Source organism: Haliaeetus albicilla, chromosome 6, assembly GCF_947461875.1.
Source record: "Haliaeetus albicilla chromosome 6, bHalAlb1.1, whole genome shotgun sequence".
NCBI lineage: Eukaryota > Metazoa > Chordata > Aves > Accipitriformes > Accipitridae > Haliaeetus > Haliaeetus albicilla.
The window spans coordinates 47,176,286-47,196,826 of record NC_091488.1 but is presented as its reverse complement, the minus strand read 5'-3'; the positions used below and the strand labels follow the sequence as shown (position 1 = coordinate 47,196,826).

Below are 20,541 nucleotides of genomic sequence, written 5' to 3'. Positions count from 1 at the left end.
ATTATCACCAATATACAGACCTGACTTGGAGCTATTATCAGAGGCAGAAGCCAGCTGCACTGCTCATTGTGTAATTGCTATCATGCCACGTAACACAAAGCACATGTGTGACACTGAGGTGTGAGCAGGTGCATCTGTGGCAAAGGTGAGTGGGTATCAGTTTAGTCTTTTAAGATCACTTTTCAGCTTTTTTCATACCCTAGGAAATCCTAATCTGATCATTGCCATTGTGATTTCTGGTGTCCTCTGTAAGACTGAAAGATGTTACATGACTCCATTTCAATTTTATGCATATGGAGCTGCTCTGTTATGACCCTCTCAATTACTTTTCCCCAGGGAGAAATAACCAGAAAAGTCATATTTAGGGAAGAAAATGCAAAGTTGCACATCACTAAACATGTGCAAACTATGACATCTAACTAGATCATAGTAAAACGTCCCTGCGGGAGATGGAGAAATCATGTGGCTTGCTTAAAACTGGAATGGAAAAAGGCCCGGAGCAAGCTCAGGGCACAATCCTGCGCTGGCCCTTGTGTGGTGAATAAACTGAATGTGACTAATTACAAGCTTTCTATCACTAATTAAAGCCTCCCAAATTCTGAGTTCAAGATCTGCTACATGCAAATTCCAAGGTAAAACCAATACAACCATACCACCCTTCTTCAATCTGTAGGACCTGCCTGGTCTCAGGAAGGCAATACAGAGCCTGTATGTTGAAGGAATTCTGCAAAAATCTAACCAGACACACTATACAGCAAGAACACAAAGCTCTGCTCGTGCTAGGGTGTTAGTTTCCAACCACATCCTAGAGCTCAGACCTAGCACTTAAAAGCACTGATTTCCCAAAACAGGTCTGAAGAATCCTCCCAATAACTCCAGGAAGGCTGGAGTGAAAAATCTAGGCTGCCAAGTCGGAATGGTTCTGAAGAAACCTCCTTAGGTCGAGGAGTCCAAGTAAAGCTCAAGGATCCCCTCTTCGCCCAGTCCAACCTCTAGGACTCGAAACAGATGAAGCCCCTACTGAAGCAAAACAGCATCTAAGTTTCACACGAAGCAGGCATCAGGCGCTATTACTACATTCATGTCGGACTCCCATAGAGATTAGAATCACGGTTGTGCAATCCCCCTTAACACACACCTCCGCGACATGAGGTCAAGGAAAATTCCTCACTTAACTGTATAAACATGTCCCGAATGTCCACTGTGCTCTCACCATCTAGAATGAGCATATATTGCATAAACCAAAAGTCACGATATAGTACGGAAAGTCCAATACCTGTACCATTGAGGTCTATATTTAAGGAGTGCAATTTGCAGACAAAGCGGATTTTCAATGATCATTATCCTACCATCATTTTAACGCATAGATGCTCTTTTATGTTTTCATCTATGCCCACACAGCCATATGACATTTACAAATATATATAAAAATATATATATATATGAGAATGATATTTGCCATAGCAAGGCTTTTTTGTAACACAGATGCCAGGTCACCCATCACAAAAATGCTGCCATGCATAGGAACAAACACCTGCGTGGTTAAATACGACAGCTTAACCACATTTTGGAGTGGAGACAGGATACTAGGAGATTCGTGTTTGTTCGTTATTTGAACAGTGTTGCAGGGAGAGGGACCAAGAATTAACGCTGCTAGTTCGGCCACACGTTAGGGGTATAGGTAATTTGCCGGCTAACAGGATAATGCTGCCCTTGGCAGTGTGTACGCGTGGAGGATACGGGAAAGGGAGGAGAGGGAGCTGATACGCAGATCCAGGTGAGCTTGATGAACGTTAAGGGAAACATTGCAGTAATCTTTGCCATGCGGATATTACAGAAGACATAAGAGATTTTAGGCCATGAGGATGTTAAAGAGCGGTAAGAGACATAGGCCAGATGTGAGAACTAAATCCCAAAGTAGAACCTGGCATCTGTAGTTTAAAGTTTGCTGCTGCGGGAGTAGTCGGTTCCCTGGAAGCGCTCACCAAGGGCTTTCCCATCGAGCCCCGAAGCGTCACAGAACCAGGCTTTGACAGGGTCCCTCAGATTTACTCTGGGGAGGTGGTTCAACTCCCTCGCCCCCAGAGGTTTCCTTTTCCCACAGGCGCCACAGCACCCGTGTGCTTTGTGGAAAGGCTTGAGAGAGAGAGACACGTACTACCAAATGAGCTGCCTTTTTCTCTCGGAGATTGTTTTGGTGGCTTGAATGACACGTTCCCCACGTAACTGACATCTGCACGCGTGGTTTGCACAGAAAGAAATTTTCCTGCGGGGAGGAAAGTGTGCCACAGGATGCTGCTTTCACCTGTCGAGACCTGCGCTTGGGGATCGAGGGATCCCTCAGCATCCGCATGTGTGTAGGCGGGGAGAGCTGGGTTACATAGCCTAAAGGCTTGGGATCCTCTGCTGTAAAATGCGCGTGGCCCAGCGGAAAGCTGCGATTCCTCCCGCCGCGTCCCCTCGCAATGGCTCTGCGAGAGGGCAGGGATTCAGTTTTGCCTGCTGCTCTCCATTGGAGTCGAGGCAGGGGGAAGGGGGAAGAGAAGAAGACGTGCGGATCACGCAAACGTTCCGTATTCTCGGATAACAATAAACCGCTCCCGAGCAAAGGAGGCGGCCGCCTGATCCCGCTCCCGATCCCGATCCCGCTCCGGGCGGCACGCCCCGCACCCACCCACCCCCTTCTCCGGAGCCACCGCACTGACCCACATGTGCCGCGACCTTCCGCCACGGGTGACACGGGGAGACGTGTCCGCCCCCGGCCCCGGGCATGCCCCGCAGCCAGCCCCTAGGCCGGCCGCCGGGGCTCCGCGGGGGGCCGGGGCAGGGGGAAGGTGGGGAAGGGTCGCGCGTAGCTCCTGGCGCTGGACGGGCCCCGGGGGAGGGGGGGGGGGGGGAGAAGGGGGGCTGCGAGGCGCGACCGGCCACCCGCCGTGCCGGGGGGGGCCGCGGCCGCCCGAGCATCCGCAAGCGCCGCCAACGCCTTACCCACGGTGCGGGATCCGATGCAGCCCATCACTCCGGCGGGGGCTCCGGGGAGAGGCGGCAGCCTCGGCAGCGCAGGAGGCGGAGGAGGGAGGAAGGAAGGGAGCGGGGGAGGTCGGAAAGGAGCCGGTCCCTTTCAGCGGGAAACGCCGGGGCGGCCCAGCCGGGACCGGCGCGGGGTCATGGTCAGGTACGAGCGCCCGCCGGGGCGAGGCGGGCGGCAGGGGAGCCCGCGGGCCGGGCCCTCATCTGCCTTCGCGCTTTGTTCCGCCCCGCTCCCCTCCGCTCCGCCGCGGCCGCGTCCCAGCCTCCGCCGAGGCTCCGCCGCCCGCTCCCCCCTCGGCGGCTCCCCGACGGGGAGGCGGGCTGAGATTGGGTAAACAGCTCCGGCCCGGCAGCGCCGCGCCGATTGGCTGCCGCCCTCCGCGGACCGGGGAGGCAGGGCCGGGCCGGGACGGGGACGGCGGCGGCGGCGGGCGGACAGGTGCGGGCGGGGCGGGGCGGGGCGGGGCAGGGCGGGGCAGGCGGCGCGGAGCCCCTCCGCCCCGCCCGCCCGCCGGGGGAGCGGGGCGGGCAGCGGTACAGGTGAGCGGCGGGGGGGCAGCGAGGGGAGCGGAGGCGTCCCCGGAAGAAGAAGCAGCGAGGGGCGCGGGGGATGCGGGAGGAGGAGGAGGAGGAGGCGGCGGCGGCGGCGGGCGCGGTTTCCCGGTAACTACACTTGCCGACCCGACTCAATTACCGGCGGCCCTCTAGCGGCCGCCTCCCCCGGGGCCGGGCCGGCCCGCTCCCTCGCTCTCGCTGCCGGTGGAGCCGGGGCGGGCGGTCCGGCCCAGCCTGGCCCCCCGGGGGAGCGGCCCCGCCGCAGCCCTGCGGGGACGTGCGGGAGCCGCCGAGGTTGCGGGAGGCTGCGGCCCCGGCCGCGGGCTGTGAGCGGGCGGGCGGGCGGGCGGCGGTCCCCTCCCTCCGGGATCCGTCCCCTCCCTCCGGGATCCGTCCCCTCCGGAGCCGCGGGGAGCGGGGGCTTGCCGCGGGGCTCCGGACCGAGCGGGGCTGCCCTGCCTCGTCGCCGTCGCCCCGCGGAAAGGGTGAAAGCGGGCAGCTGCACCCTGCGGGGAAGATCGTAGAGGCCTTCCCCGCTGGCACGGCACGGCAGGGCAGGGCGGCGAGGGGGGATCTCTGCAGAGGGCGAAGGCGCCGGGGGGGCTGCGCCCGTCGCGGCCCCCCCTTCTGCCTGGCCGCCGGACCGCGGCAGCAACAGGCAGCGTCCTCCGGGGCCGCCGGGCCGGCACCGGCACCGGCACCGCGGGGTCCTGGGGGACCTGCTCCGGCCACCTTGGCTCTCTGAAACGCTGGCGATTCCTCCCTGTGCCTTTGTGCTTCCTTCACCCCAAAAGCCTCGCTGATCTCACCAGCTTCCTTCCACCAGTCTCTAGGAACAGCGAATTGAATTTTGCTGATCCCAGACGAGCCATTTTGTTCTCATCCTCGGGCCTGGAAAATTCAGGGTTTGTCTGCATTGCTGGGAAGTCACTTAAGACAGCTGACCAGCCCTGATTAACAGCAGTAATGGGGAATAGGTAAGTTCATTCATTTACCCATTCACAGAGTCAGCCTAAAGAAGGAATAATAATAAAAAAAAAATTAGAAAATAAAAAAGACTTCACATAGAACATATTTTGCCTGGCCCTCCAAAACAATAAGCAGGAAGTCTACTCGCGCAAAGTCAGTTTACCAACTAAAATTTGTGTAGGAAGGACAGGGGCAGAAAAAACAGATAGCAATGTCTGAATATATGCCGCTGTTGTATCTCTTCCCATTTTCATGGTACTGAAGATTTACCATGTACAGTGAACGTGACCCTGCTGAAGCGTAAGAGATCATGGGTCTCCTGTCTGGGTGCCTGAGGCCAGCGAGAATCTGCTCCGGTGCTGTAACACTTCTCACCGGGTACAGCACAGGAGATCTCTGCTGAGGATGAAGTTTTTCCACAGCTAGAATTCTTTCCCCATTTCACTTCTCCTTCTACCTCCCCCATGTATTTCCAAACCTCTCGGTTTTCATCTAGTCTTTTTGCATGACTCACTGAAGATCTTTTCCCTGATGTATCTGTACTCTTGAAACCTAAGTTGTAAAAATGCTGGGAAGCCATAGATCTGGTGGAACTTTATGTTAACCAGAGGGGTTTTGGCATCTCTGAAAAGCAGATCCGAATTGACTTCCAGGGCTAAATGCAGGGAAAGGGGAAACAAAAGCAAATTGGAATGGGAAGAGTGGTATGTGAAGAGACAAGGCCTGTCTCAGATAAATGTTTTGTAAGTTAGTGGCTGCCCAGCCAACTGTTGTCATCCACAGTCTTCTGTAGACAGATTGATCAGGACAGCTGTCCTCAGGACCTGTTTCACCGCAAAGCCCACCAAACGGCATTTGCATCTCATCCTAGCCTGAGAAGATGTATTACTGACACAGCTGTGGGCAATTTCTTTTCTTCTGTTCAGAGAGATTCTGGTTTCATTTTAATCCCCTTCTCCCCCTCACCCACCCACCCAGTCTAAATCTGTGCCTCTGTGAACTTCCTTTCTGCACTGCGAGTGATCTCTGCTGTGGGTTCCTTTCCAGTGAAGATTGCAGGTAGGTCACATCATTGACTCTTATTACTTTATTCCCCCTGCGTGATGCTTTAGCTTGTCTATCACTTTGTCTCAAGCTCAAAGTCATACCCCAGGTCCTAGCAAGCGCACATTTGACTTTCATTAAGCTACAGTATCACCTACATCGCTCTGCTCCGACTTCTGCCTCAGGGTGTGATTCCACAGACAGGTGAGCAAGTCCTAGCACTTACCCTGCCTGAAAAGCAGCTTTCCAGTTCTTGATGGGTTTGTCTTCTGCTGCTTTAGTGAGGTGGTAGTTTACACAGGGATCTGGCAAGCACCCATGCTGCCGCAAGGCAAGCGTCGGGCATGCACAGCCGAGAAAGAGAACTGGAAAAGAGGAGGGTTATACCCAAGTGTCCATTCATTCACTCCACAGAACCATTGGCCCGTCTCATGGGTGTCTCCCATGTCCTGATGCCACAAGCTCGCTCCTTTTTTTATTTGGAATCAAGATCACTTAGCTGCTGGAAGCACTACCTGTCTTGGCACGTACAGCCATGCTTTGTCTGCCATTTTTAACATAGTCGATTTAATCAAAGGATAGACTCTTCACCATTTTTTGGTTCTTACTCATACATTTATTCATTATGGACCTTGTGTACATAAATCTCCATATTTAAAGTGAATTTCATTCTCATTAGAAGTTGGGAAGACTTCATTAGACTATCAGCTATCAGTTTTGACGCAGTCGCTTGGCTCTTTGCTACAGTACGTTCCATGCAATAGGGAGCTCATCATCAGTGAACAGTTTCTAGTTTTTAATAAGCCAATACCTACCTTCTACTTCCTAAATTTGGTTAAAATACATTTATCATATAGTAGCATAAGAAAACAGTAGGTATTTTACATTCTGAAGAAATATATGATTTCATGAGAATATGATTTCATGAGAACTATCATGTAGGAGGGAAGTGACAGGACTGAATCTTTAAACAAGGGACTGAAACAGAGCATAAATCTAGCTGTCCCCCAGAGTTTTTGTCCTTGCTTTTCCTGAGCAACAGTATTCCCACCGCTGCTGCAAGGAACAGGAAGTAAATGACGAAACATAAACTGTTTTGTTTTCTTTGAAACACACTTTCTGACAGGCTCTGAATATTTTCTCTAAGCATCGCAGGTCCTTTCTTAAACAGTGAGGCTCTAATTTCATGTAGGAAATTGTGTACAAAATAGGTTTTGTAAGTGCTGATTTAAATGCTGGTCTGAAAGATCTTTGTAAGTGTTCATACAGGGTCAGGAGATGGAGACATTTAAGTATCTAGAGAGAGAAACATGGATAGATGCTTTACATAGCTGGCTATCTCAGAAGGAAGGAGCAGTAGGAAACAGCCACTTGCAACCTCCTAAATTATTTGTATGATGGGCGAAATTATGTGCCCCTTTGCTTATTGTAGAGCTGTAGTCCTCCCCCTCCACAGCCCCTGTTGTGAGAGGCATGCTGGGCAAGAGAAGGAAGAATGTGGCTGTGTTTGAGCTGTCATGGGCTGTAGGTCACTGCCGGTAGGAACGTTGGTTTGCAGAGCAGAGCTTCAGGGCTGCCCGAACTAGGTCAAGGATGCTGCTGGTGGAAGGGCAACATAAAGCTCCCTTCACCTCTTTCTCTCCCCACTCCTGCACCTTTGCCGTGAATGCAACAGAGAAATTGACTGAGATGCCATAATCAACTCATTAAGCGTGTGCTCCTAGGTGAGAACTACCTGGTTTGGGGGTTGATTGCCACGGTGAGCTGGGAACAGAGAAGGATCCATGCCTGCAGCAGTCTCTTCCCCCCACCCCCTGCGCACAGGCAGAGTGGTCATTCTAAGTCTGAGCAGGGATTGGGGGGCGGGGGGGGGGAGGAAAACATAACTTCCAGCAAAGCTAAAGGTAGTGACCTCGTGCCCGACAGAGGGGCTGGTAACAGCACAGAGCAAAGCACTTTCAGAACAAGCACTGGTTTTTAACAACTTGTTCCAAATCCACACTGAGGCACCTCTGTCGTAAGCCTGAAGACATGCTTATGCCGTAAATTGTTAGCTGTTTGTTTGGTTTTTTTAAGAGATGCCTGTTCAGCATTGTTTATCTTTTCTATAAGCCATCGATGCATCTATTAAACCTATTTTTCCAGATGTTCCCTATAGCTTTATATAAATATAAAGATCTTATAAATTATAAATACTGGAACAGCTTCTTCCTAAGAAATACTGCTTATAAAATACAGAGCTATTGTCACTGTCTTACCTGCTGAGTAAATTTATTCTTTTCATCAATTAATTATCAGAGATGCAGATTATATCACAGTAGGTAATCTGCCCCTGCTATCTCCCATAGCTGCCATTTAAACCAGTTAAAATGAAAAAAATTACCAATAAAAATCTTGCCACCTAATGTTCCACTTTCAAGTAAACATTGCCAACCTCCAAATAATTTAAAATGTCTTCCGTCTATCATTCATCCTAACATCAGTTCCTGGCCCCAGAGGTCTCGTTGGCAACCATGTCTATCCTCCCATGAAAAGGCTCTGAAAAACGATTGTTCACCACCTTCTCCTTCCCTGATCCTTTTTAAAATCCTTTTTTAAAACCCTGTGGCCTGACCAACCACTATCACAGAAAGACACGGAGAAACTTCCTACATGCTTCTTTGCAAGATGTGTCTTCAGCTGTGGAAAATATATAGAGGCCTGTGAAGTTCACGAGTAGGAGCTGTTTACAAAAATAGTATCTGTATCAGATCTATAGAGGCAGGAATCATCCTCCAGGGACTGTTGCTCCAATATGCTCCTCTGCTGGCCTCCTGCCACTGGCAGTATGGATTCCCCAGTAAATGCTCCTTCTGGCAGAGATCGCTGTAATTGCTTCATAGAAGTAATGGAGTAGATGCCACATGAGTTAATTCTACATCAAGCTGTATTAGCTACTGATAGGATTTTCATGTGGACTGAAAAGGAAATGAGATAGCAAAATGACTCATACAGTTCGTTCTTGTTCAGAGCTCCTTCGGTGCAGGGGACAAACAGAAAGACTTTTTATGAGGTTCAAAGAATGAAAAAAAAGGAGTGCCAATGTAGTTCACATCCTGAAAGTGGTATAATTTATCTGACATAAGTGGAAGGCTGGGTCCTTTCAAGCTGGGAAAATGTTTGAGGCTGTGTGAATCAACTGAAGATTAGAAGGGACAATAGGTGGAGGTATCGACGTAAGGTATGTTTGCATTTGTTACATGTTGTGATAGAAGTGTAGGTGTGCTTACCTACACTCACATCCGAGCAAATGTGATCTTGTTCTGCCTGCACCTAGAGGTCATAAAAAAACTTTATGAGAGGATATTAGTTCAGTGCTGAGACAGAACTAATCAACCCACGCCCTCAGTAGTGTATTTATCAAAAAATCCTCCTACGCATTTTGTCCCATATTGCTGAAAAGAGGTAATGGTGAGCACCAAAACATTATTTTTCCTCTTCCCCTGCATGGTGAGTTCTCAAATTGACCTATGCTGCCAAAGTAGAGACACAAGCTTTGGATGTCCTGGCATCATCTATTGGAACCTGAACATTGACAGAGTGTCCCAAATTAAGGACAGTCTTACTCAGAGGAATGAAATACTTTGATGTTAGCCAGATACCTTAAAAACACACTCATTTCAATGCAGGAAGAATTTTTTTAAAAAATAATACTCGCTCAGCATCTTCATCCATGTTTGATTTTTCTCCAGAGTCATGCAGAAGTATCATGTTCTGTTCTATATATATTAAGTAAGATCTCATCTTTCATACACTTCCTATTTCTAGACTTTACAGAAGACAGAAAAGGAATTTACCATCTGAACTGTGGTGGTGCGGTTTGTTCTGTTAGCATTTCACCAATGCCTTTGTAGCACACTGACCTACTGCATGTGATCATACATCACCTTCCATTTGAGCATGCAGAACTGGCACTCTCTGGAACTGCAGCTCAGTACCAAAGAATTAGCAAGTCTAGCCTGCTTCATCTGTCACAAACTTCACCCACTCAGCAACACCATTCTGGCGAGTACCTTTCATAAATCTGTTCTGCATCCTCATGTGTCCTTACCTTGCGTCTGAACCAGCTAAATGCCTGCTCACGTGGAATGAGACTGGAGGTAGGCTGGGCCATGCTCTGAAATTCCAGGTTCTTCTGCTGTAGCTTTGGGCTTTTCCAGTGGCACATGAAATGGGAAGATGAGTGAGTTCACAGGTAAGGGAGTGTTTCCCACTCCCTCCCTGCCAGTAAGGGCTCAGCAGATGCTAACAAATGAGGCGGAAAAAAGAAAGGAAATTCCAGGAATGTAAGAGAAAGGGAACATGGTGAATCTCTGGCAGTCACACCGAGAGTGCGCAGGTTCCTCCCCATCAGGTAGGTAGTGTCACAAGGGGAGGTCTGAGGAGGTGGCTTTGGAGGGTCAAAAAGGGTATGTGGTATGCACTAGGAAAACGCACACCACCAATGACATAAATGTGAGGTGTGTAGTAGGGTGCAGACATCTTCTGGTGCAGTCTGAGTTTTATTTTGCCTTTTTTAAAACATTTACTTATTCTCTACTGAATATCTTGTTTCCAAACAGTGAAACATACAGCAGCTACTTCTCCTAAATGTCAGCTGAATCTATACTAGTGGTGTTGCTCAAACTGCATTTTTAAAAATAATCTGCAAGCAGTTAATGTGCTTTTTAAATTCCCAGTGTTATGTAAAAAGCACAATATTTTTAGCCTTACAAAATATCAGTTGTCATCTCCTCACTCTCTCCCTTTGATATATTGGAGATGGGGGAACTAGAAGCTCATAGAAACTGTAGATAGTCTTTTAAAAAATAAGGGTTTTTTTCTGCAGTGTGGTTTTGGAGTTATACAAGTCTTAACAAAAACATATGAAAATACCCAAAACCTTAAAATCAAGTCTGAACAAAGAAAGTACTTCTTATTTAAAAAGATAGTGAGTTTGTCCTCACTGCTGAATTCTTATGTCTGGAATAATGATAGTATAATGTACCCAGAAGCAAAATACCGACTTAAACTGTTCACTCATGCACTGACAGAATGGCCCTCATATTTAAAAAAATCTCCAGAAAGTACCCTCTGCCATATAATGTAGAGTACACAGCTGCTGTGAGTAGGCTCTGGCAAATCAACATTGACTCAAACTATTTTTGGAATCGCGTCAGGCCTGCTGCTGTTTCTGGAGGATGTGAATACATCTACCTGCTCTGCTGCACTCCATAAGGAATATGGTGGGATCCAGAATGCTTGCCTCTGTGCTTATTTGGAGGTGACCTTTCTGTTCCCATCTGTGTTTACAAGTCTTCTGAGGTCAAATGTTTTCACCTGCTGACAACTGCCTTAATAAGCACATTTGAGCCTTGCTTCTTTCTGTGTTCTCTACTGAAATTTGAGGAACAGGATCTCAGAAGAGGCTGCCTCGCTACCTTTTCTTCTTACTGTCTTGCAACCCTTGACATCCTGATGGTACCCACGTGCTTCTGGCTAGGAGGCATCCCCTACCAGAAGCAGGCCAGGAAAGAAGAGGATCCTGTCCTCAAACCTGTTGTGATCATAGCTGATCCTTGAAAGAAATCCCCTGACTTCTGGGGTTTGTGGCACCAATGCAATTCAAGAGATGGCCACTAGAAACTCCCAGAATAATAATGTTTATTGTTGCACCGCATGGTATATGGAGGCATATGTATTGGGACTGGGCTAAGGCAAAGGCCCTGACATCCAGCTACAGGAAAGTACAGGAGAGACAACAGCCACCAGTCTGGGCAGCGTTATGTCCAGCAACTAGTATCCCTGTCACGGTGCTGAGGAGGGCCTTGTTTAGCACTGCTGGCAGACAGTTGTGCTGGTTTTTCTTAAACCTGGTTGAGTTTGTGACTGGCCAACAACTGCAGTTGGGTACCCCTGCCATTAATCACTAGTGGTTTTAATGCCTGCAAGTACTTTTTCATAGATTTGTTTGGGTTGGAAGGGACCTTTAAAGATGACCCAGTCTAACACCCCCCTGCCATGAGCAGGGACATCTTTCACTAGAGCAGATTGCTCAAAGCCCTGTCCGACCTGAAGGGTAGTGGCTTGTCCTTACCCAGAATCTTTAATCTTCAGCCTACCCTGTTCTGTCCATGTTTTTGACAGAAAAGCAACTTCAAAGGGAATCAAGATATACACTGAGTCAATATATGTTTTTTTTCACAGTATAGTACTATCACCAGCCATCACGATGTTTCAAAAAGTTTACCGCTTCTCACAGTCTCATGTGTAATAGGTCCGTTCATGTGTAGTATGCGCATTCTTACACAGTAAGGCCCTAAAACACAAGGTGCAGTTAATGCAAGAGCATGTCTTCTGCATTTTGGGGGTTCTTAGATTTTCTCTGCTCTCACAGAAGGCTGCTCTTCCTTTTTATCTCCCCAAAGTTGGTTTTAATCTGCGGTAGGTAAGAGAACATTTATCATACTTTCACATTTACTACTTCTTCCTCAGTTTACTGTCAGCTGGGAGAAGGAGTTGAAAATTGTAGATGGGAAGAGTTCTGGTCTCACGGTCCCTCAAAACAAATAAATGATTGCTATGTTTAGGCGAGTGGAATTCTTCAGGCAGCAACTATGTAACTTGAAATTCCATTCCTTGCTTGGAGGTGCAGGGATTTGGAGAAGAACAATTTTTGACTCGAAAGCTAACACAAATGGAGACTCTAGGACTCTGGTGTAATCTGGTAAGGATGCAGCATACTGCGGGCTTCTCATCAGTGTAGGCTGAAAGACAAAATGAATTCTGAGTCTAATGAGAGAGTCATTCCAGTCTCAAAACCAAGCCAGGAGCCTGAGAATATGGAACATGGAAGAGTCAAAAAGAGTCTACAGTTTAGTGTCCCTCTAATCTTGACAGCAAGCTAAGGTCATTAAGTTAAATTTAGGCTTTTGGCACTGAATGGCTGATACCTGTCTGCAGTGACACCAAGTCTGAGGAGTCAGAGGCAATGAACAGCATCAACCAGACCAGACCTTCATCCATATTCTTCAAAGCATTCCTCTCGGTACTGAACCATACCCTCTACCCTTCTCTGTCCCGTTCCTCAAGAAGACTCGTTTGCAGTGTGTAGTCTAGCCCCTGTGGAATGCCTCCTTTTGAAACTTAGGAGGGAATGGATACAGACAGTATCCCATATGTACGTTCAAATTTGGACCTCTATGCCAATTTCCACTTTCTTGGATCAGGAGAAAAACTGAGCCATTTTACTGCATTGGAGAAATGCAGGCTGTCCGGTATGTCCCAAAGCAAGTGGACAACTGGAACTGACTAAGAAGGCTCTTTCCCTTTCAGGGTGTTACGTTGGCGGTTGCTGTGGTTATGTCATCTTGCACTGCTCGCCTATACATTGTTTGGATATAACAAGTGGCTCTTCTACTGTTTCAAATTTACCACACCCTTGCACAAATCCACAGTATTTTCTGTTTTACTTCAAAAACATGTTTTCAATGCAAATGTATCCTTTCTTTTTTATCAAATCTCTTTTTTTTAAAATAGGGGCTTGATGACCACCTTGGGAGGACACAGTTTTGGAGACCATGGCTGTAAAGGCCAAATAAGCAGGAAGCAAAAGGATTATTGCTGGTAGGACCCAGCAATTCTTTTCACGACATTGAGCACTGTGTACCAAGGTGTTGGGAAGAAAGCTGTTGGTGGGAGGGCCAGGAAAAGCAACACTGATCCAGAGAAACAGCTTTGTAAATATCCCATTTATTTCTCTTGGCAGCAGCGAGTCTAACACTGTCTCTGAAACCATCAGTCATTCTGCAGAAGACGGTTTGATAAGGCTTTCCTCATAACTTGACCCACGCTGTTTTCATTAGCAGCCTGATGAGATTCTGCTGGCTTAGTTTCCAGGCACCCTTCACTACCTGCTGTGCCCAACTTTTAGCCAGCACTGTCACAGACATCACCTGGCACTCAAGAATCCCAGGGAAGAAGTATATTTCCATATGAAGCCTGAACACAGATGACCTTCGTGTAGATTTCAACTGGCCAAATGCATACCTAAAGTTGTTTACATGAAAACTGAAGTGTTTTGGATAAGGTTAAAAGTTCCAAGTAACTTTTTTCACAAGCCACTAAAGCAAAGCATCAGGAGGTCTGCCAAGTACCTAGGAGACACAGTCATCATGTTGACCTTCATCAAGGCAACTGGAGAGTGCCTTGGTTGAAGGAAATGCATCTCCAGAGATGTGCATCCACAGCTGAGTTCTTTAATGGTATGTCTCGAGCCCTTGCACAAGCATCTACTACTGACAGGCAGGGATGGCCCACAGTTAAGAGGGGAAAAGCCCTTTGCATTGGTGTAAAGTGGTGGTAGTCAGCAGATCCAGAAATTAGGCTATGCCTCTGTCATCCCAGCATACCTCTGGAGAACCCAATGTGCAAATTGTCAATGACTTGGTAATACGAGATGGAACACTTTTTGAGGACCTCTCCTGCATTTTGAACAGTAGCTGTGGCTACTGATCTCTCAGTATCACTTAGACTAGCTACAATGGTGCTGGCAATGGTGGCCTCTAAGTGCTACTACCCTACCCACCACAGTCTGGCTTTCATACAGTGCTTGATCGCTTTGCTAGATACAGAATGAACTTAGCACAAATCTTCAGTAAGGCCTGTCACACCCTTATATTTTCAACCTACTGAAGATCATACTCTGCTTGAACATGAGCTCTCTCCCGTAAGTTGTCACTTGCCACAGACTCCAAGCTGCCACTGAAAGGACAGTGCCTCCACTGCAAGGCCCTGCTAATTATCGTGACAACCCCATGAAACAGTCAAAGATTTTTGTCTGGTCTGTAGTCATCCTCTGATTCATACTGGCAGTAAATTCACTAGCAAACATACTAGTAGCCACATGTACTAAACCTGGCAACTGCAGAAAACTTCATATAGCTCCGCACCTCTTGCTTTTGGAAAGCAAGGGCTTGAGGGGCTGCACCTCTTAAAGCTGTAGTCAAATTGTGTTTCACCGTGCAGTTTGTAGATAACATTTCCCTAATATTGTTTTGCAAGCAGACTCTTGGACCATGTGCCTATATTGTCTGTTTGGTTTGTTTGTTGCTCTGCTCCAGGGCCTTCGTTCCTTGATCATCTACACTGTGTACACACTAGGTTTTGCCAGGACTCCAGGCTGGAGTTAACCAATTATTTGGTTTTGTGAGGCGCAAAAGAGAGGTTAGTTTGCTTCAAGATCCACACCCTATAGATAATGCAGGTGTTGACTACACCAGGCTTCATTCTTCCTGACCAGAACAATCTTCTTATTCCTAATGGACTCACAAGTCCAACGTGCCCTGGCATATGCATGGCACATCTTTGTAGGCACACTACGAAATAGAGAATTAGCAATCTCCAAAGCCCATCCCTGCTTTTCTGGCTATCTCACTTCTTATGCAAGAAAATAATAGCACTGGGATAGAAAGGGGCCACATGGGGACTGGAGTGACCAGGATCCTGTCTTAGGTTAACGTTACTGAGACTGTAGCTCAGCATCTCTGTCCCTCCAGTACTGAGCAGCTGCACCGCATGCTTCTCTGGGAAGCCACCACAGAACTTCTCCTATTATATGACATAGGAGGAGGCTCGCTATGAGACCAAGGGAGTTGAGAACCTGCTTTTGCCTCAGGAGTCAGGAGGATGTGCCTCAGGAGGATGTGGGGGAAGAACCCTTTTCCAAGGACATGACATCCTCCCCCCAACACATACACACACACTGAAATTATTCCTGGAACTTTTTGTCAAAATCCCCCAGGATGCAACAAGGTGTGCAGCCAGCTCTGTTGAGTACGTATATCTATTTGATTACACTCATTTGCAGGAAGGAGCATGGCTTGTTTGTGCCGTGCTTACAAGACTACATAACGAAGTGAAAAAAGGAGACTTCTACCATGAGAGCATGGCACTCGGGGGTGGAAAGAGGCTTGCACCACACACAGGAACTCTTTAATTAGCAGGCTGACAGATCTGTTGCTGTGACAGTCAGCTCTGACAAGCAATATTTGCCACAGAACCGCCAAGTACGTCACCGCTTGTCTTGCTGGTGGCAAGGGGTGGGTTTGAGGAAATGGCCGGGGTACCTCGGAACGCAGAAGTGGCTGCTGTCCAAGCAGAATGGGCTCTGGCCGCCATCCATACTCGGCCGCACACACGGGCATGCCCCAGTCACCCATCCCTGCTTCAGCTGCACCCCACTGCCTTCTCCAGGCCTTGGCTGGCTGCTTGCGGTTTTCCAGAGTTGCAGAACAACTTGTACTCCACCTGGGGGAAGAGATACCCGCTGGGCCTGCCTGCTTGCTTCCCTCGTCCCTCAGGCACAGAGCCCGGCAGCACGGAGCGGGAGGTGTGGGAGAGCAGTGTGAGGGGGAGGAATCCTGCCGGTGAGCCAGCCCCAGGAGCCGTGGAGCTGCAGGCCCGTCACCCCGCCAAGAAGCGGACGGAGGCAGCAGCCCAGCTGGAAATCTTCGTGGCAGGAGACAAGGAAAACAGCAGCGGTAACTCATCTGGGAGCTGCGTCTCCTGCCCAGGAGCCCCTGCCATGGCTCTGCCTAGGAAAGACCTGCCAGCCCTGCTGGAAATGGAGCTTCTCCCCTGGACAGACACCACCCCAGAGCCCTGCTCCCCTGGCTGCCTGGCCACGCTGATGGCATGTCACAAGCTGGCATGACCCAGGTCATACCACAGGGATGCTTAGCTCCCTCTTATTCGTATACAGCTGATTTGTCTCACTAAAAAGTGTTTCCTGGCACAGCAAGGGTTTTTTGTTCACAGCTTATGGCCTATTCTAGTGTTCTAGTCAGGGTAATCTAATTGTATGCGTATGGCTAGAATGGCCTTTTGAAGTACGTACATACGTTGTGTGTACCACGCAATAGTCTTGCAGTGGGATTTGAAGACCTGCAGTGACGCTTTCCAGAGATCACAGAGGCTCTCTGTAGCTGCTAAACAGCTCCCCTGCTCGGGTGGGGACACTTCCCAAGTGTGCTTTGCACAGCAGACTCAGTTTTGAAGGGAAGCAGCAGAGAGAGACTAGTTGTCTGTCCTGGGTAGCTGGTTGTTCAGGGCCTTCTCCAGGAGAATTCATGACCTTTGCAAACAGCATTCCTGACTGCGTGCCAGCTTCACAGATGCAGGAGGATGACTCGGCTCATGAGGACTGGAGGCTCTGCCATCCTCAGTGCAGCTCTCCGCGTTTGGCACCCAGCTGTCGACACGCATCCCACAGTGGGGCCGAGGCACTCCAGCTTGAAACTGCCACACGGTCAGGAGAAAGACAGCTCTGCATACATCACGGCCTCCACAAAGAGTGGGAGCAGTAGCTGTGGCAGGTGTCAATCTATGCCCAATGTCACCTTTCCCATGGAGAGCACCCTGCATGAGGGAGGGAGTAAGGAGCACACCAGATCCTAGGAGAGCTCTTGTCAGGGCGCATTACATCCGTTGGTCCATATGGATGCAGACAATTTGCTGCAAGTGGCCCTGCCCTAGACAGTGTGGGCCTAACCTCGTCTGTACCTCTTGGCCTTGGGGACCAAAGTGGACCCACTATATATTCCCAAGTCTTCCAGTAGGCCCAGACATAGCATTTAATACAGCACAGGGAAAGCTTATGAGTAGCAGCTTAGCATTAATCAATAAAATGTGGTTAGACTAAACCTAAATTATAGGACTAAGGAAGAATCAGAGACGCAACACAGATATGAGTCAGAACTTTGCATTGGCTAGGAAAAACATGGACTCCTATGTGGCATCACTAATTATTAACTAACTCACGCTGAGATAAAATGGCACCAACTGATCTGTTAATATCAATGAAAATTAGACAGATGCAGACATTTTACATTATTACCACAACTAAAGCATCCTGTCCAGCATCCAGATTGCTTTCCTCTGACCTTAAACCTATTGTTAACACAAAGATTCCCATCTGCAGCTGCCTGAACCCTCTTGAATCTAGGTAAGATTTTTCTGCCCAACAAGTTTAATTCCCTGTTAGTGTTCTTGCAAATAATCCTTCCTTTTGCATTCAAGGACTTATTTTTTTCTTCTCTTACATCTATTTTTATTTTCATTTTATAGGCACCTAACCACTCCTGGCATACCCAGATGAGTCTCAGTGCAGTGCATGAATTTGCCACATCACTTCTGCATGGCATTATTCTTTATTTATTCATTGCATTACACTGCTGAACTACCAGGGAAGATTCTTTATGTCTGTCTCCATGAAAACGTAGTCTTTCTGAGGTGGGTTCCTTCAACTCGTAAGAATTTCTAAGCTTTGATTTGACGGCCAGTACTGGGACTTGCTTCCTGTCACTCATGTCAAAGAAGTGCCCAGCTAGAACTGCATGTTCTAAATCCCTCCAACATCTGCTTTGTAGTGGGCTGTCATCTCACCCATGGTGCAGAGTGGCATTCACACCAGAATGTACTCCAGAACACCACGGCATGGCACAGCCAAAGTGATTTATGCAGAGGACTGCTGCTAATTCCAGAAATGACAAGGTCTGGCACAACAAGCTGAGTATACCTGCTGATCCGTCTTCTGTACCCAGATAGCTAAATGCCTATTCAGGACTAATATTTTACTTCAACTGATGAGACTGACTACAGCTGTGTGCATCTCAAGGCACTAATTTCAGTTTGCAGCAGAAAAGCATCTACTCTTCCAAGCAAAGAATTGCATGAAGGAAGCTTGCTACCATAAGGAGATTGTTACTTTCTTTCCAGAGGAATCAGAACTAACATAGGGAAGTTGGTTCATCTTCATTTCCGATTACAAAAGCACAAACTTTAAATCCACTGTATGACAAGCATGAAATCAGATTAAAGTTTCCCCCCGTGTATTCTGATGTATTCTGATTTGAGAATTCTAGCTTTCACATCCTACCTGCTAAACACTTCTCTGTATCATATCTGTTTCCTCATAGTGAGGAGTTAATACAAAATGTCTAAGAGGGTCTGCCCTTTTCTTTTTCTTATTCTCACTTTGCTTGATCTGCCTTCATGAGCTTTTAACATCACCACATTGATGAGATAATCAAACATGCAAGCATCTGGATTTATGGGGATGTGACCAGAAAGTATGAGAATGCAGGGTTTTTTTCCTATTCTCTCAGCACTTTTTTAATCTCGGTCTGAGACATTCTTTGTTTTCTCTGGAGTCAGAGCTAGCCCAGGGAACAGTGGCAGAGTACTCCGAGGTCAGGCTGATGGTGTAAGGTGCCGCTGTCACGTTCCAGAATTCGGTTAGCGATTCCACAGTGAAATCTTTTTAGCTCTGCACTAACATCTTTACCTGAAGAAGAAGGAATAAGATTGTCTGCACTGGCAAAGTGACAGTGTTAGAAGACCCAGCACAGAGTTATCTTCCTTATCCTGTATAATTACTTTGTGCATGAATCAGTAGAGGTAACAGGGCTGATGCCATGCCTACAAAAGCAGCAGTAACTTCAGGATTATTTAGCACCCATACAAAAGCTATATATCCCTAAGCAATTCACAGCTATAGATCAATAGTTCAATGGTTGCAGCTATGTAAGGAGTGAGATGCTCAGTGCTATGCATTGCTATGGGTGACATTTTCATATGGTATGCAAAACCAAAAAACCTCACAGAGGGCCCAATTTTTCCAACTGTATCGGCTGGTTAAATAAAAGATATTATCTCTTTGTGCAAACCTTGCTTGTAAAATTAAAGATTTGTTTACACTGGACTTCTTAAGCCTTGATGAACCTCTTTGCAGAGCTCTCAAATATGAACGTTTTGCAGTAGCGCACACTGGGAGCCTAACTGGTGTGGTTTGTGGCTTATTCACCACCTACAAGCAAATTACCAGTAGTGAAAGGTACCTATGTTGATAGGTAAGTCTTAGGAGCAGACAAGCCCCGTATCTCTTGAGCATTACCAAATACAGTAACTCTCCAAGGAGTTTGCAACAGTAGGGGGGCTGAACCCCAATATTAAGGACAAATTCCAAAGTACAACGATTGCGCAAAGCACGGGAATTCTGTCTTTATTGGTATCCCTCCCCCACGAGAGGCTCAGAAGCAAGGAGAAGAAGACAAGACAGGGGTTGAAAATGACACGCTCTGTTGTGCTGGGTCAGGCCGTCCCGGTCTAGAGCAGGGCTGAACGCCCAGCCAGCATGGGAATAAAAACAAAACTGATGCGCAGCACAGGCAACCCAACAAAGCGATTCAAGTGTCTGGTGCTTGACATAAAACGGTTTAGTGTTGGCCTTGCAGCCCGTACAAGGAGGACAAGTCGCTTTTCTGCGTGGCGGAGTCATCTGATGTTTGCTTTAATTTCTGGAGGGCTGGGGGAGCGCCAGTCAGATGCTGCGGCAGCTGCTTCGTGCGAGGAAGAAGCCAGCACTCGCCCTGACTCACCATTTCTTTCCCAAAATCCCCCTCAGCGACTGGAAGCGGAATCGGGGGCCGGGGGCAGCTCTGAGTCGGGGAAGGCGGGAGGAGCAGGCCTCTCTGAGGGGGGAAAGGCGGCGGGCCCGGCCCGGGGTGGGCCCGGCCTGAGGGGCCGCGGTGAGGCGGCGGGAAAACCCCAACAAACGGTTCTTCTTCGTGACGGCAGGCAGAGAAATACCCCCCTCCCCGTCCCCGGAGGGGCTCGCTCTCTCACACGGACGGGGCCCGCCCGGGGCTCCCGCCGCTGCCCCAGCAAGCCCCGTCCCCCGCCGCTGCCCGCCTTCCCCCCCTCCGCCCCCGGCCCTTACCTCATTGCCACATTCCCCAGCGAGTGAGCTCAGCTGTTCGCGCAGCCTCTCTCCTTTTATGGTCAAACAACTTTGCCTGGGCGAGGCTTTTTTTTTTTTTTTTTTTATTCCGCGACTTGGTAGGAAGCCTTTGGGCTCAGCAGCTC

General features: G+C 48.4%; 1 protein-coding gene and 2 long non-coding RNA genes across 11 annotated transcripts in view; 1 reads left to right on the top strand and 2 right to left on the bottom strand.

Annotated features, from left to right (window-relative positions):
* The window catches only part of FAM131B (family with sequence similarity 131 member B), a 32,719-nt gene extending 29,252 nt beyond the window's left edge, over window positions 1-3,467 (bottom strand). For all 8 annotated transcript variants that reach the window (XR_011325186.1, XR_011325184.1, XR_011325187.1 and 5 more), the window contains exon 1: window positions 2,989-3,467. Coding sequence is in view for 1 of the 8 variants with exons in the window: in XM_069786049.1 (XP_069642150.1) it covers window positions 2,989-3,016 (28 nt within the window). In the remaining 7 variants the exon portion in view is untranslated. The remainder of the gene's footprint in view (window positions 1-2,988) is intronic.
* A 156-nt stretch (window positions 3,468-3,623) lies between these two features.
* LOC138685752 (uncharacterized) lies at window positions 3,624-13,123 on the top strand. Its single transcript, XR_011325182.1, has 2 exons — window positions 3,624-4,562; window positions 9,406-13,123. It is a non-coding gene; the product is annotated as an uncharacterized lncRNA (long non-coding RNA).
* Window positions 6,198-20,523, bottom strand: LOC138685751 (uncharacterized). Of its 2 annotated transcripts, XR_011325181.1 has the most exons (5): window positions 20,396-20,523; window positions 11,714-12,383; window positions 9,689-9,882; window positions 8,868-8,910; window positions 6,198-8,555 (listed from the first exon to the last, which is right to left on the bottom strand). It is a non-coding gene; the product is annotated as an uncharacterized lncRNA (long non-coding RNA). The 2 variants fall into 2 exon arrangements; XR_011325180.1 differs by having other exon boundaries at window positions 6,198-8,910.
* Window positions 20,524-20,541: the final 18 nt, after the last annotated feature.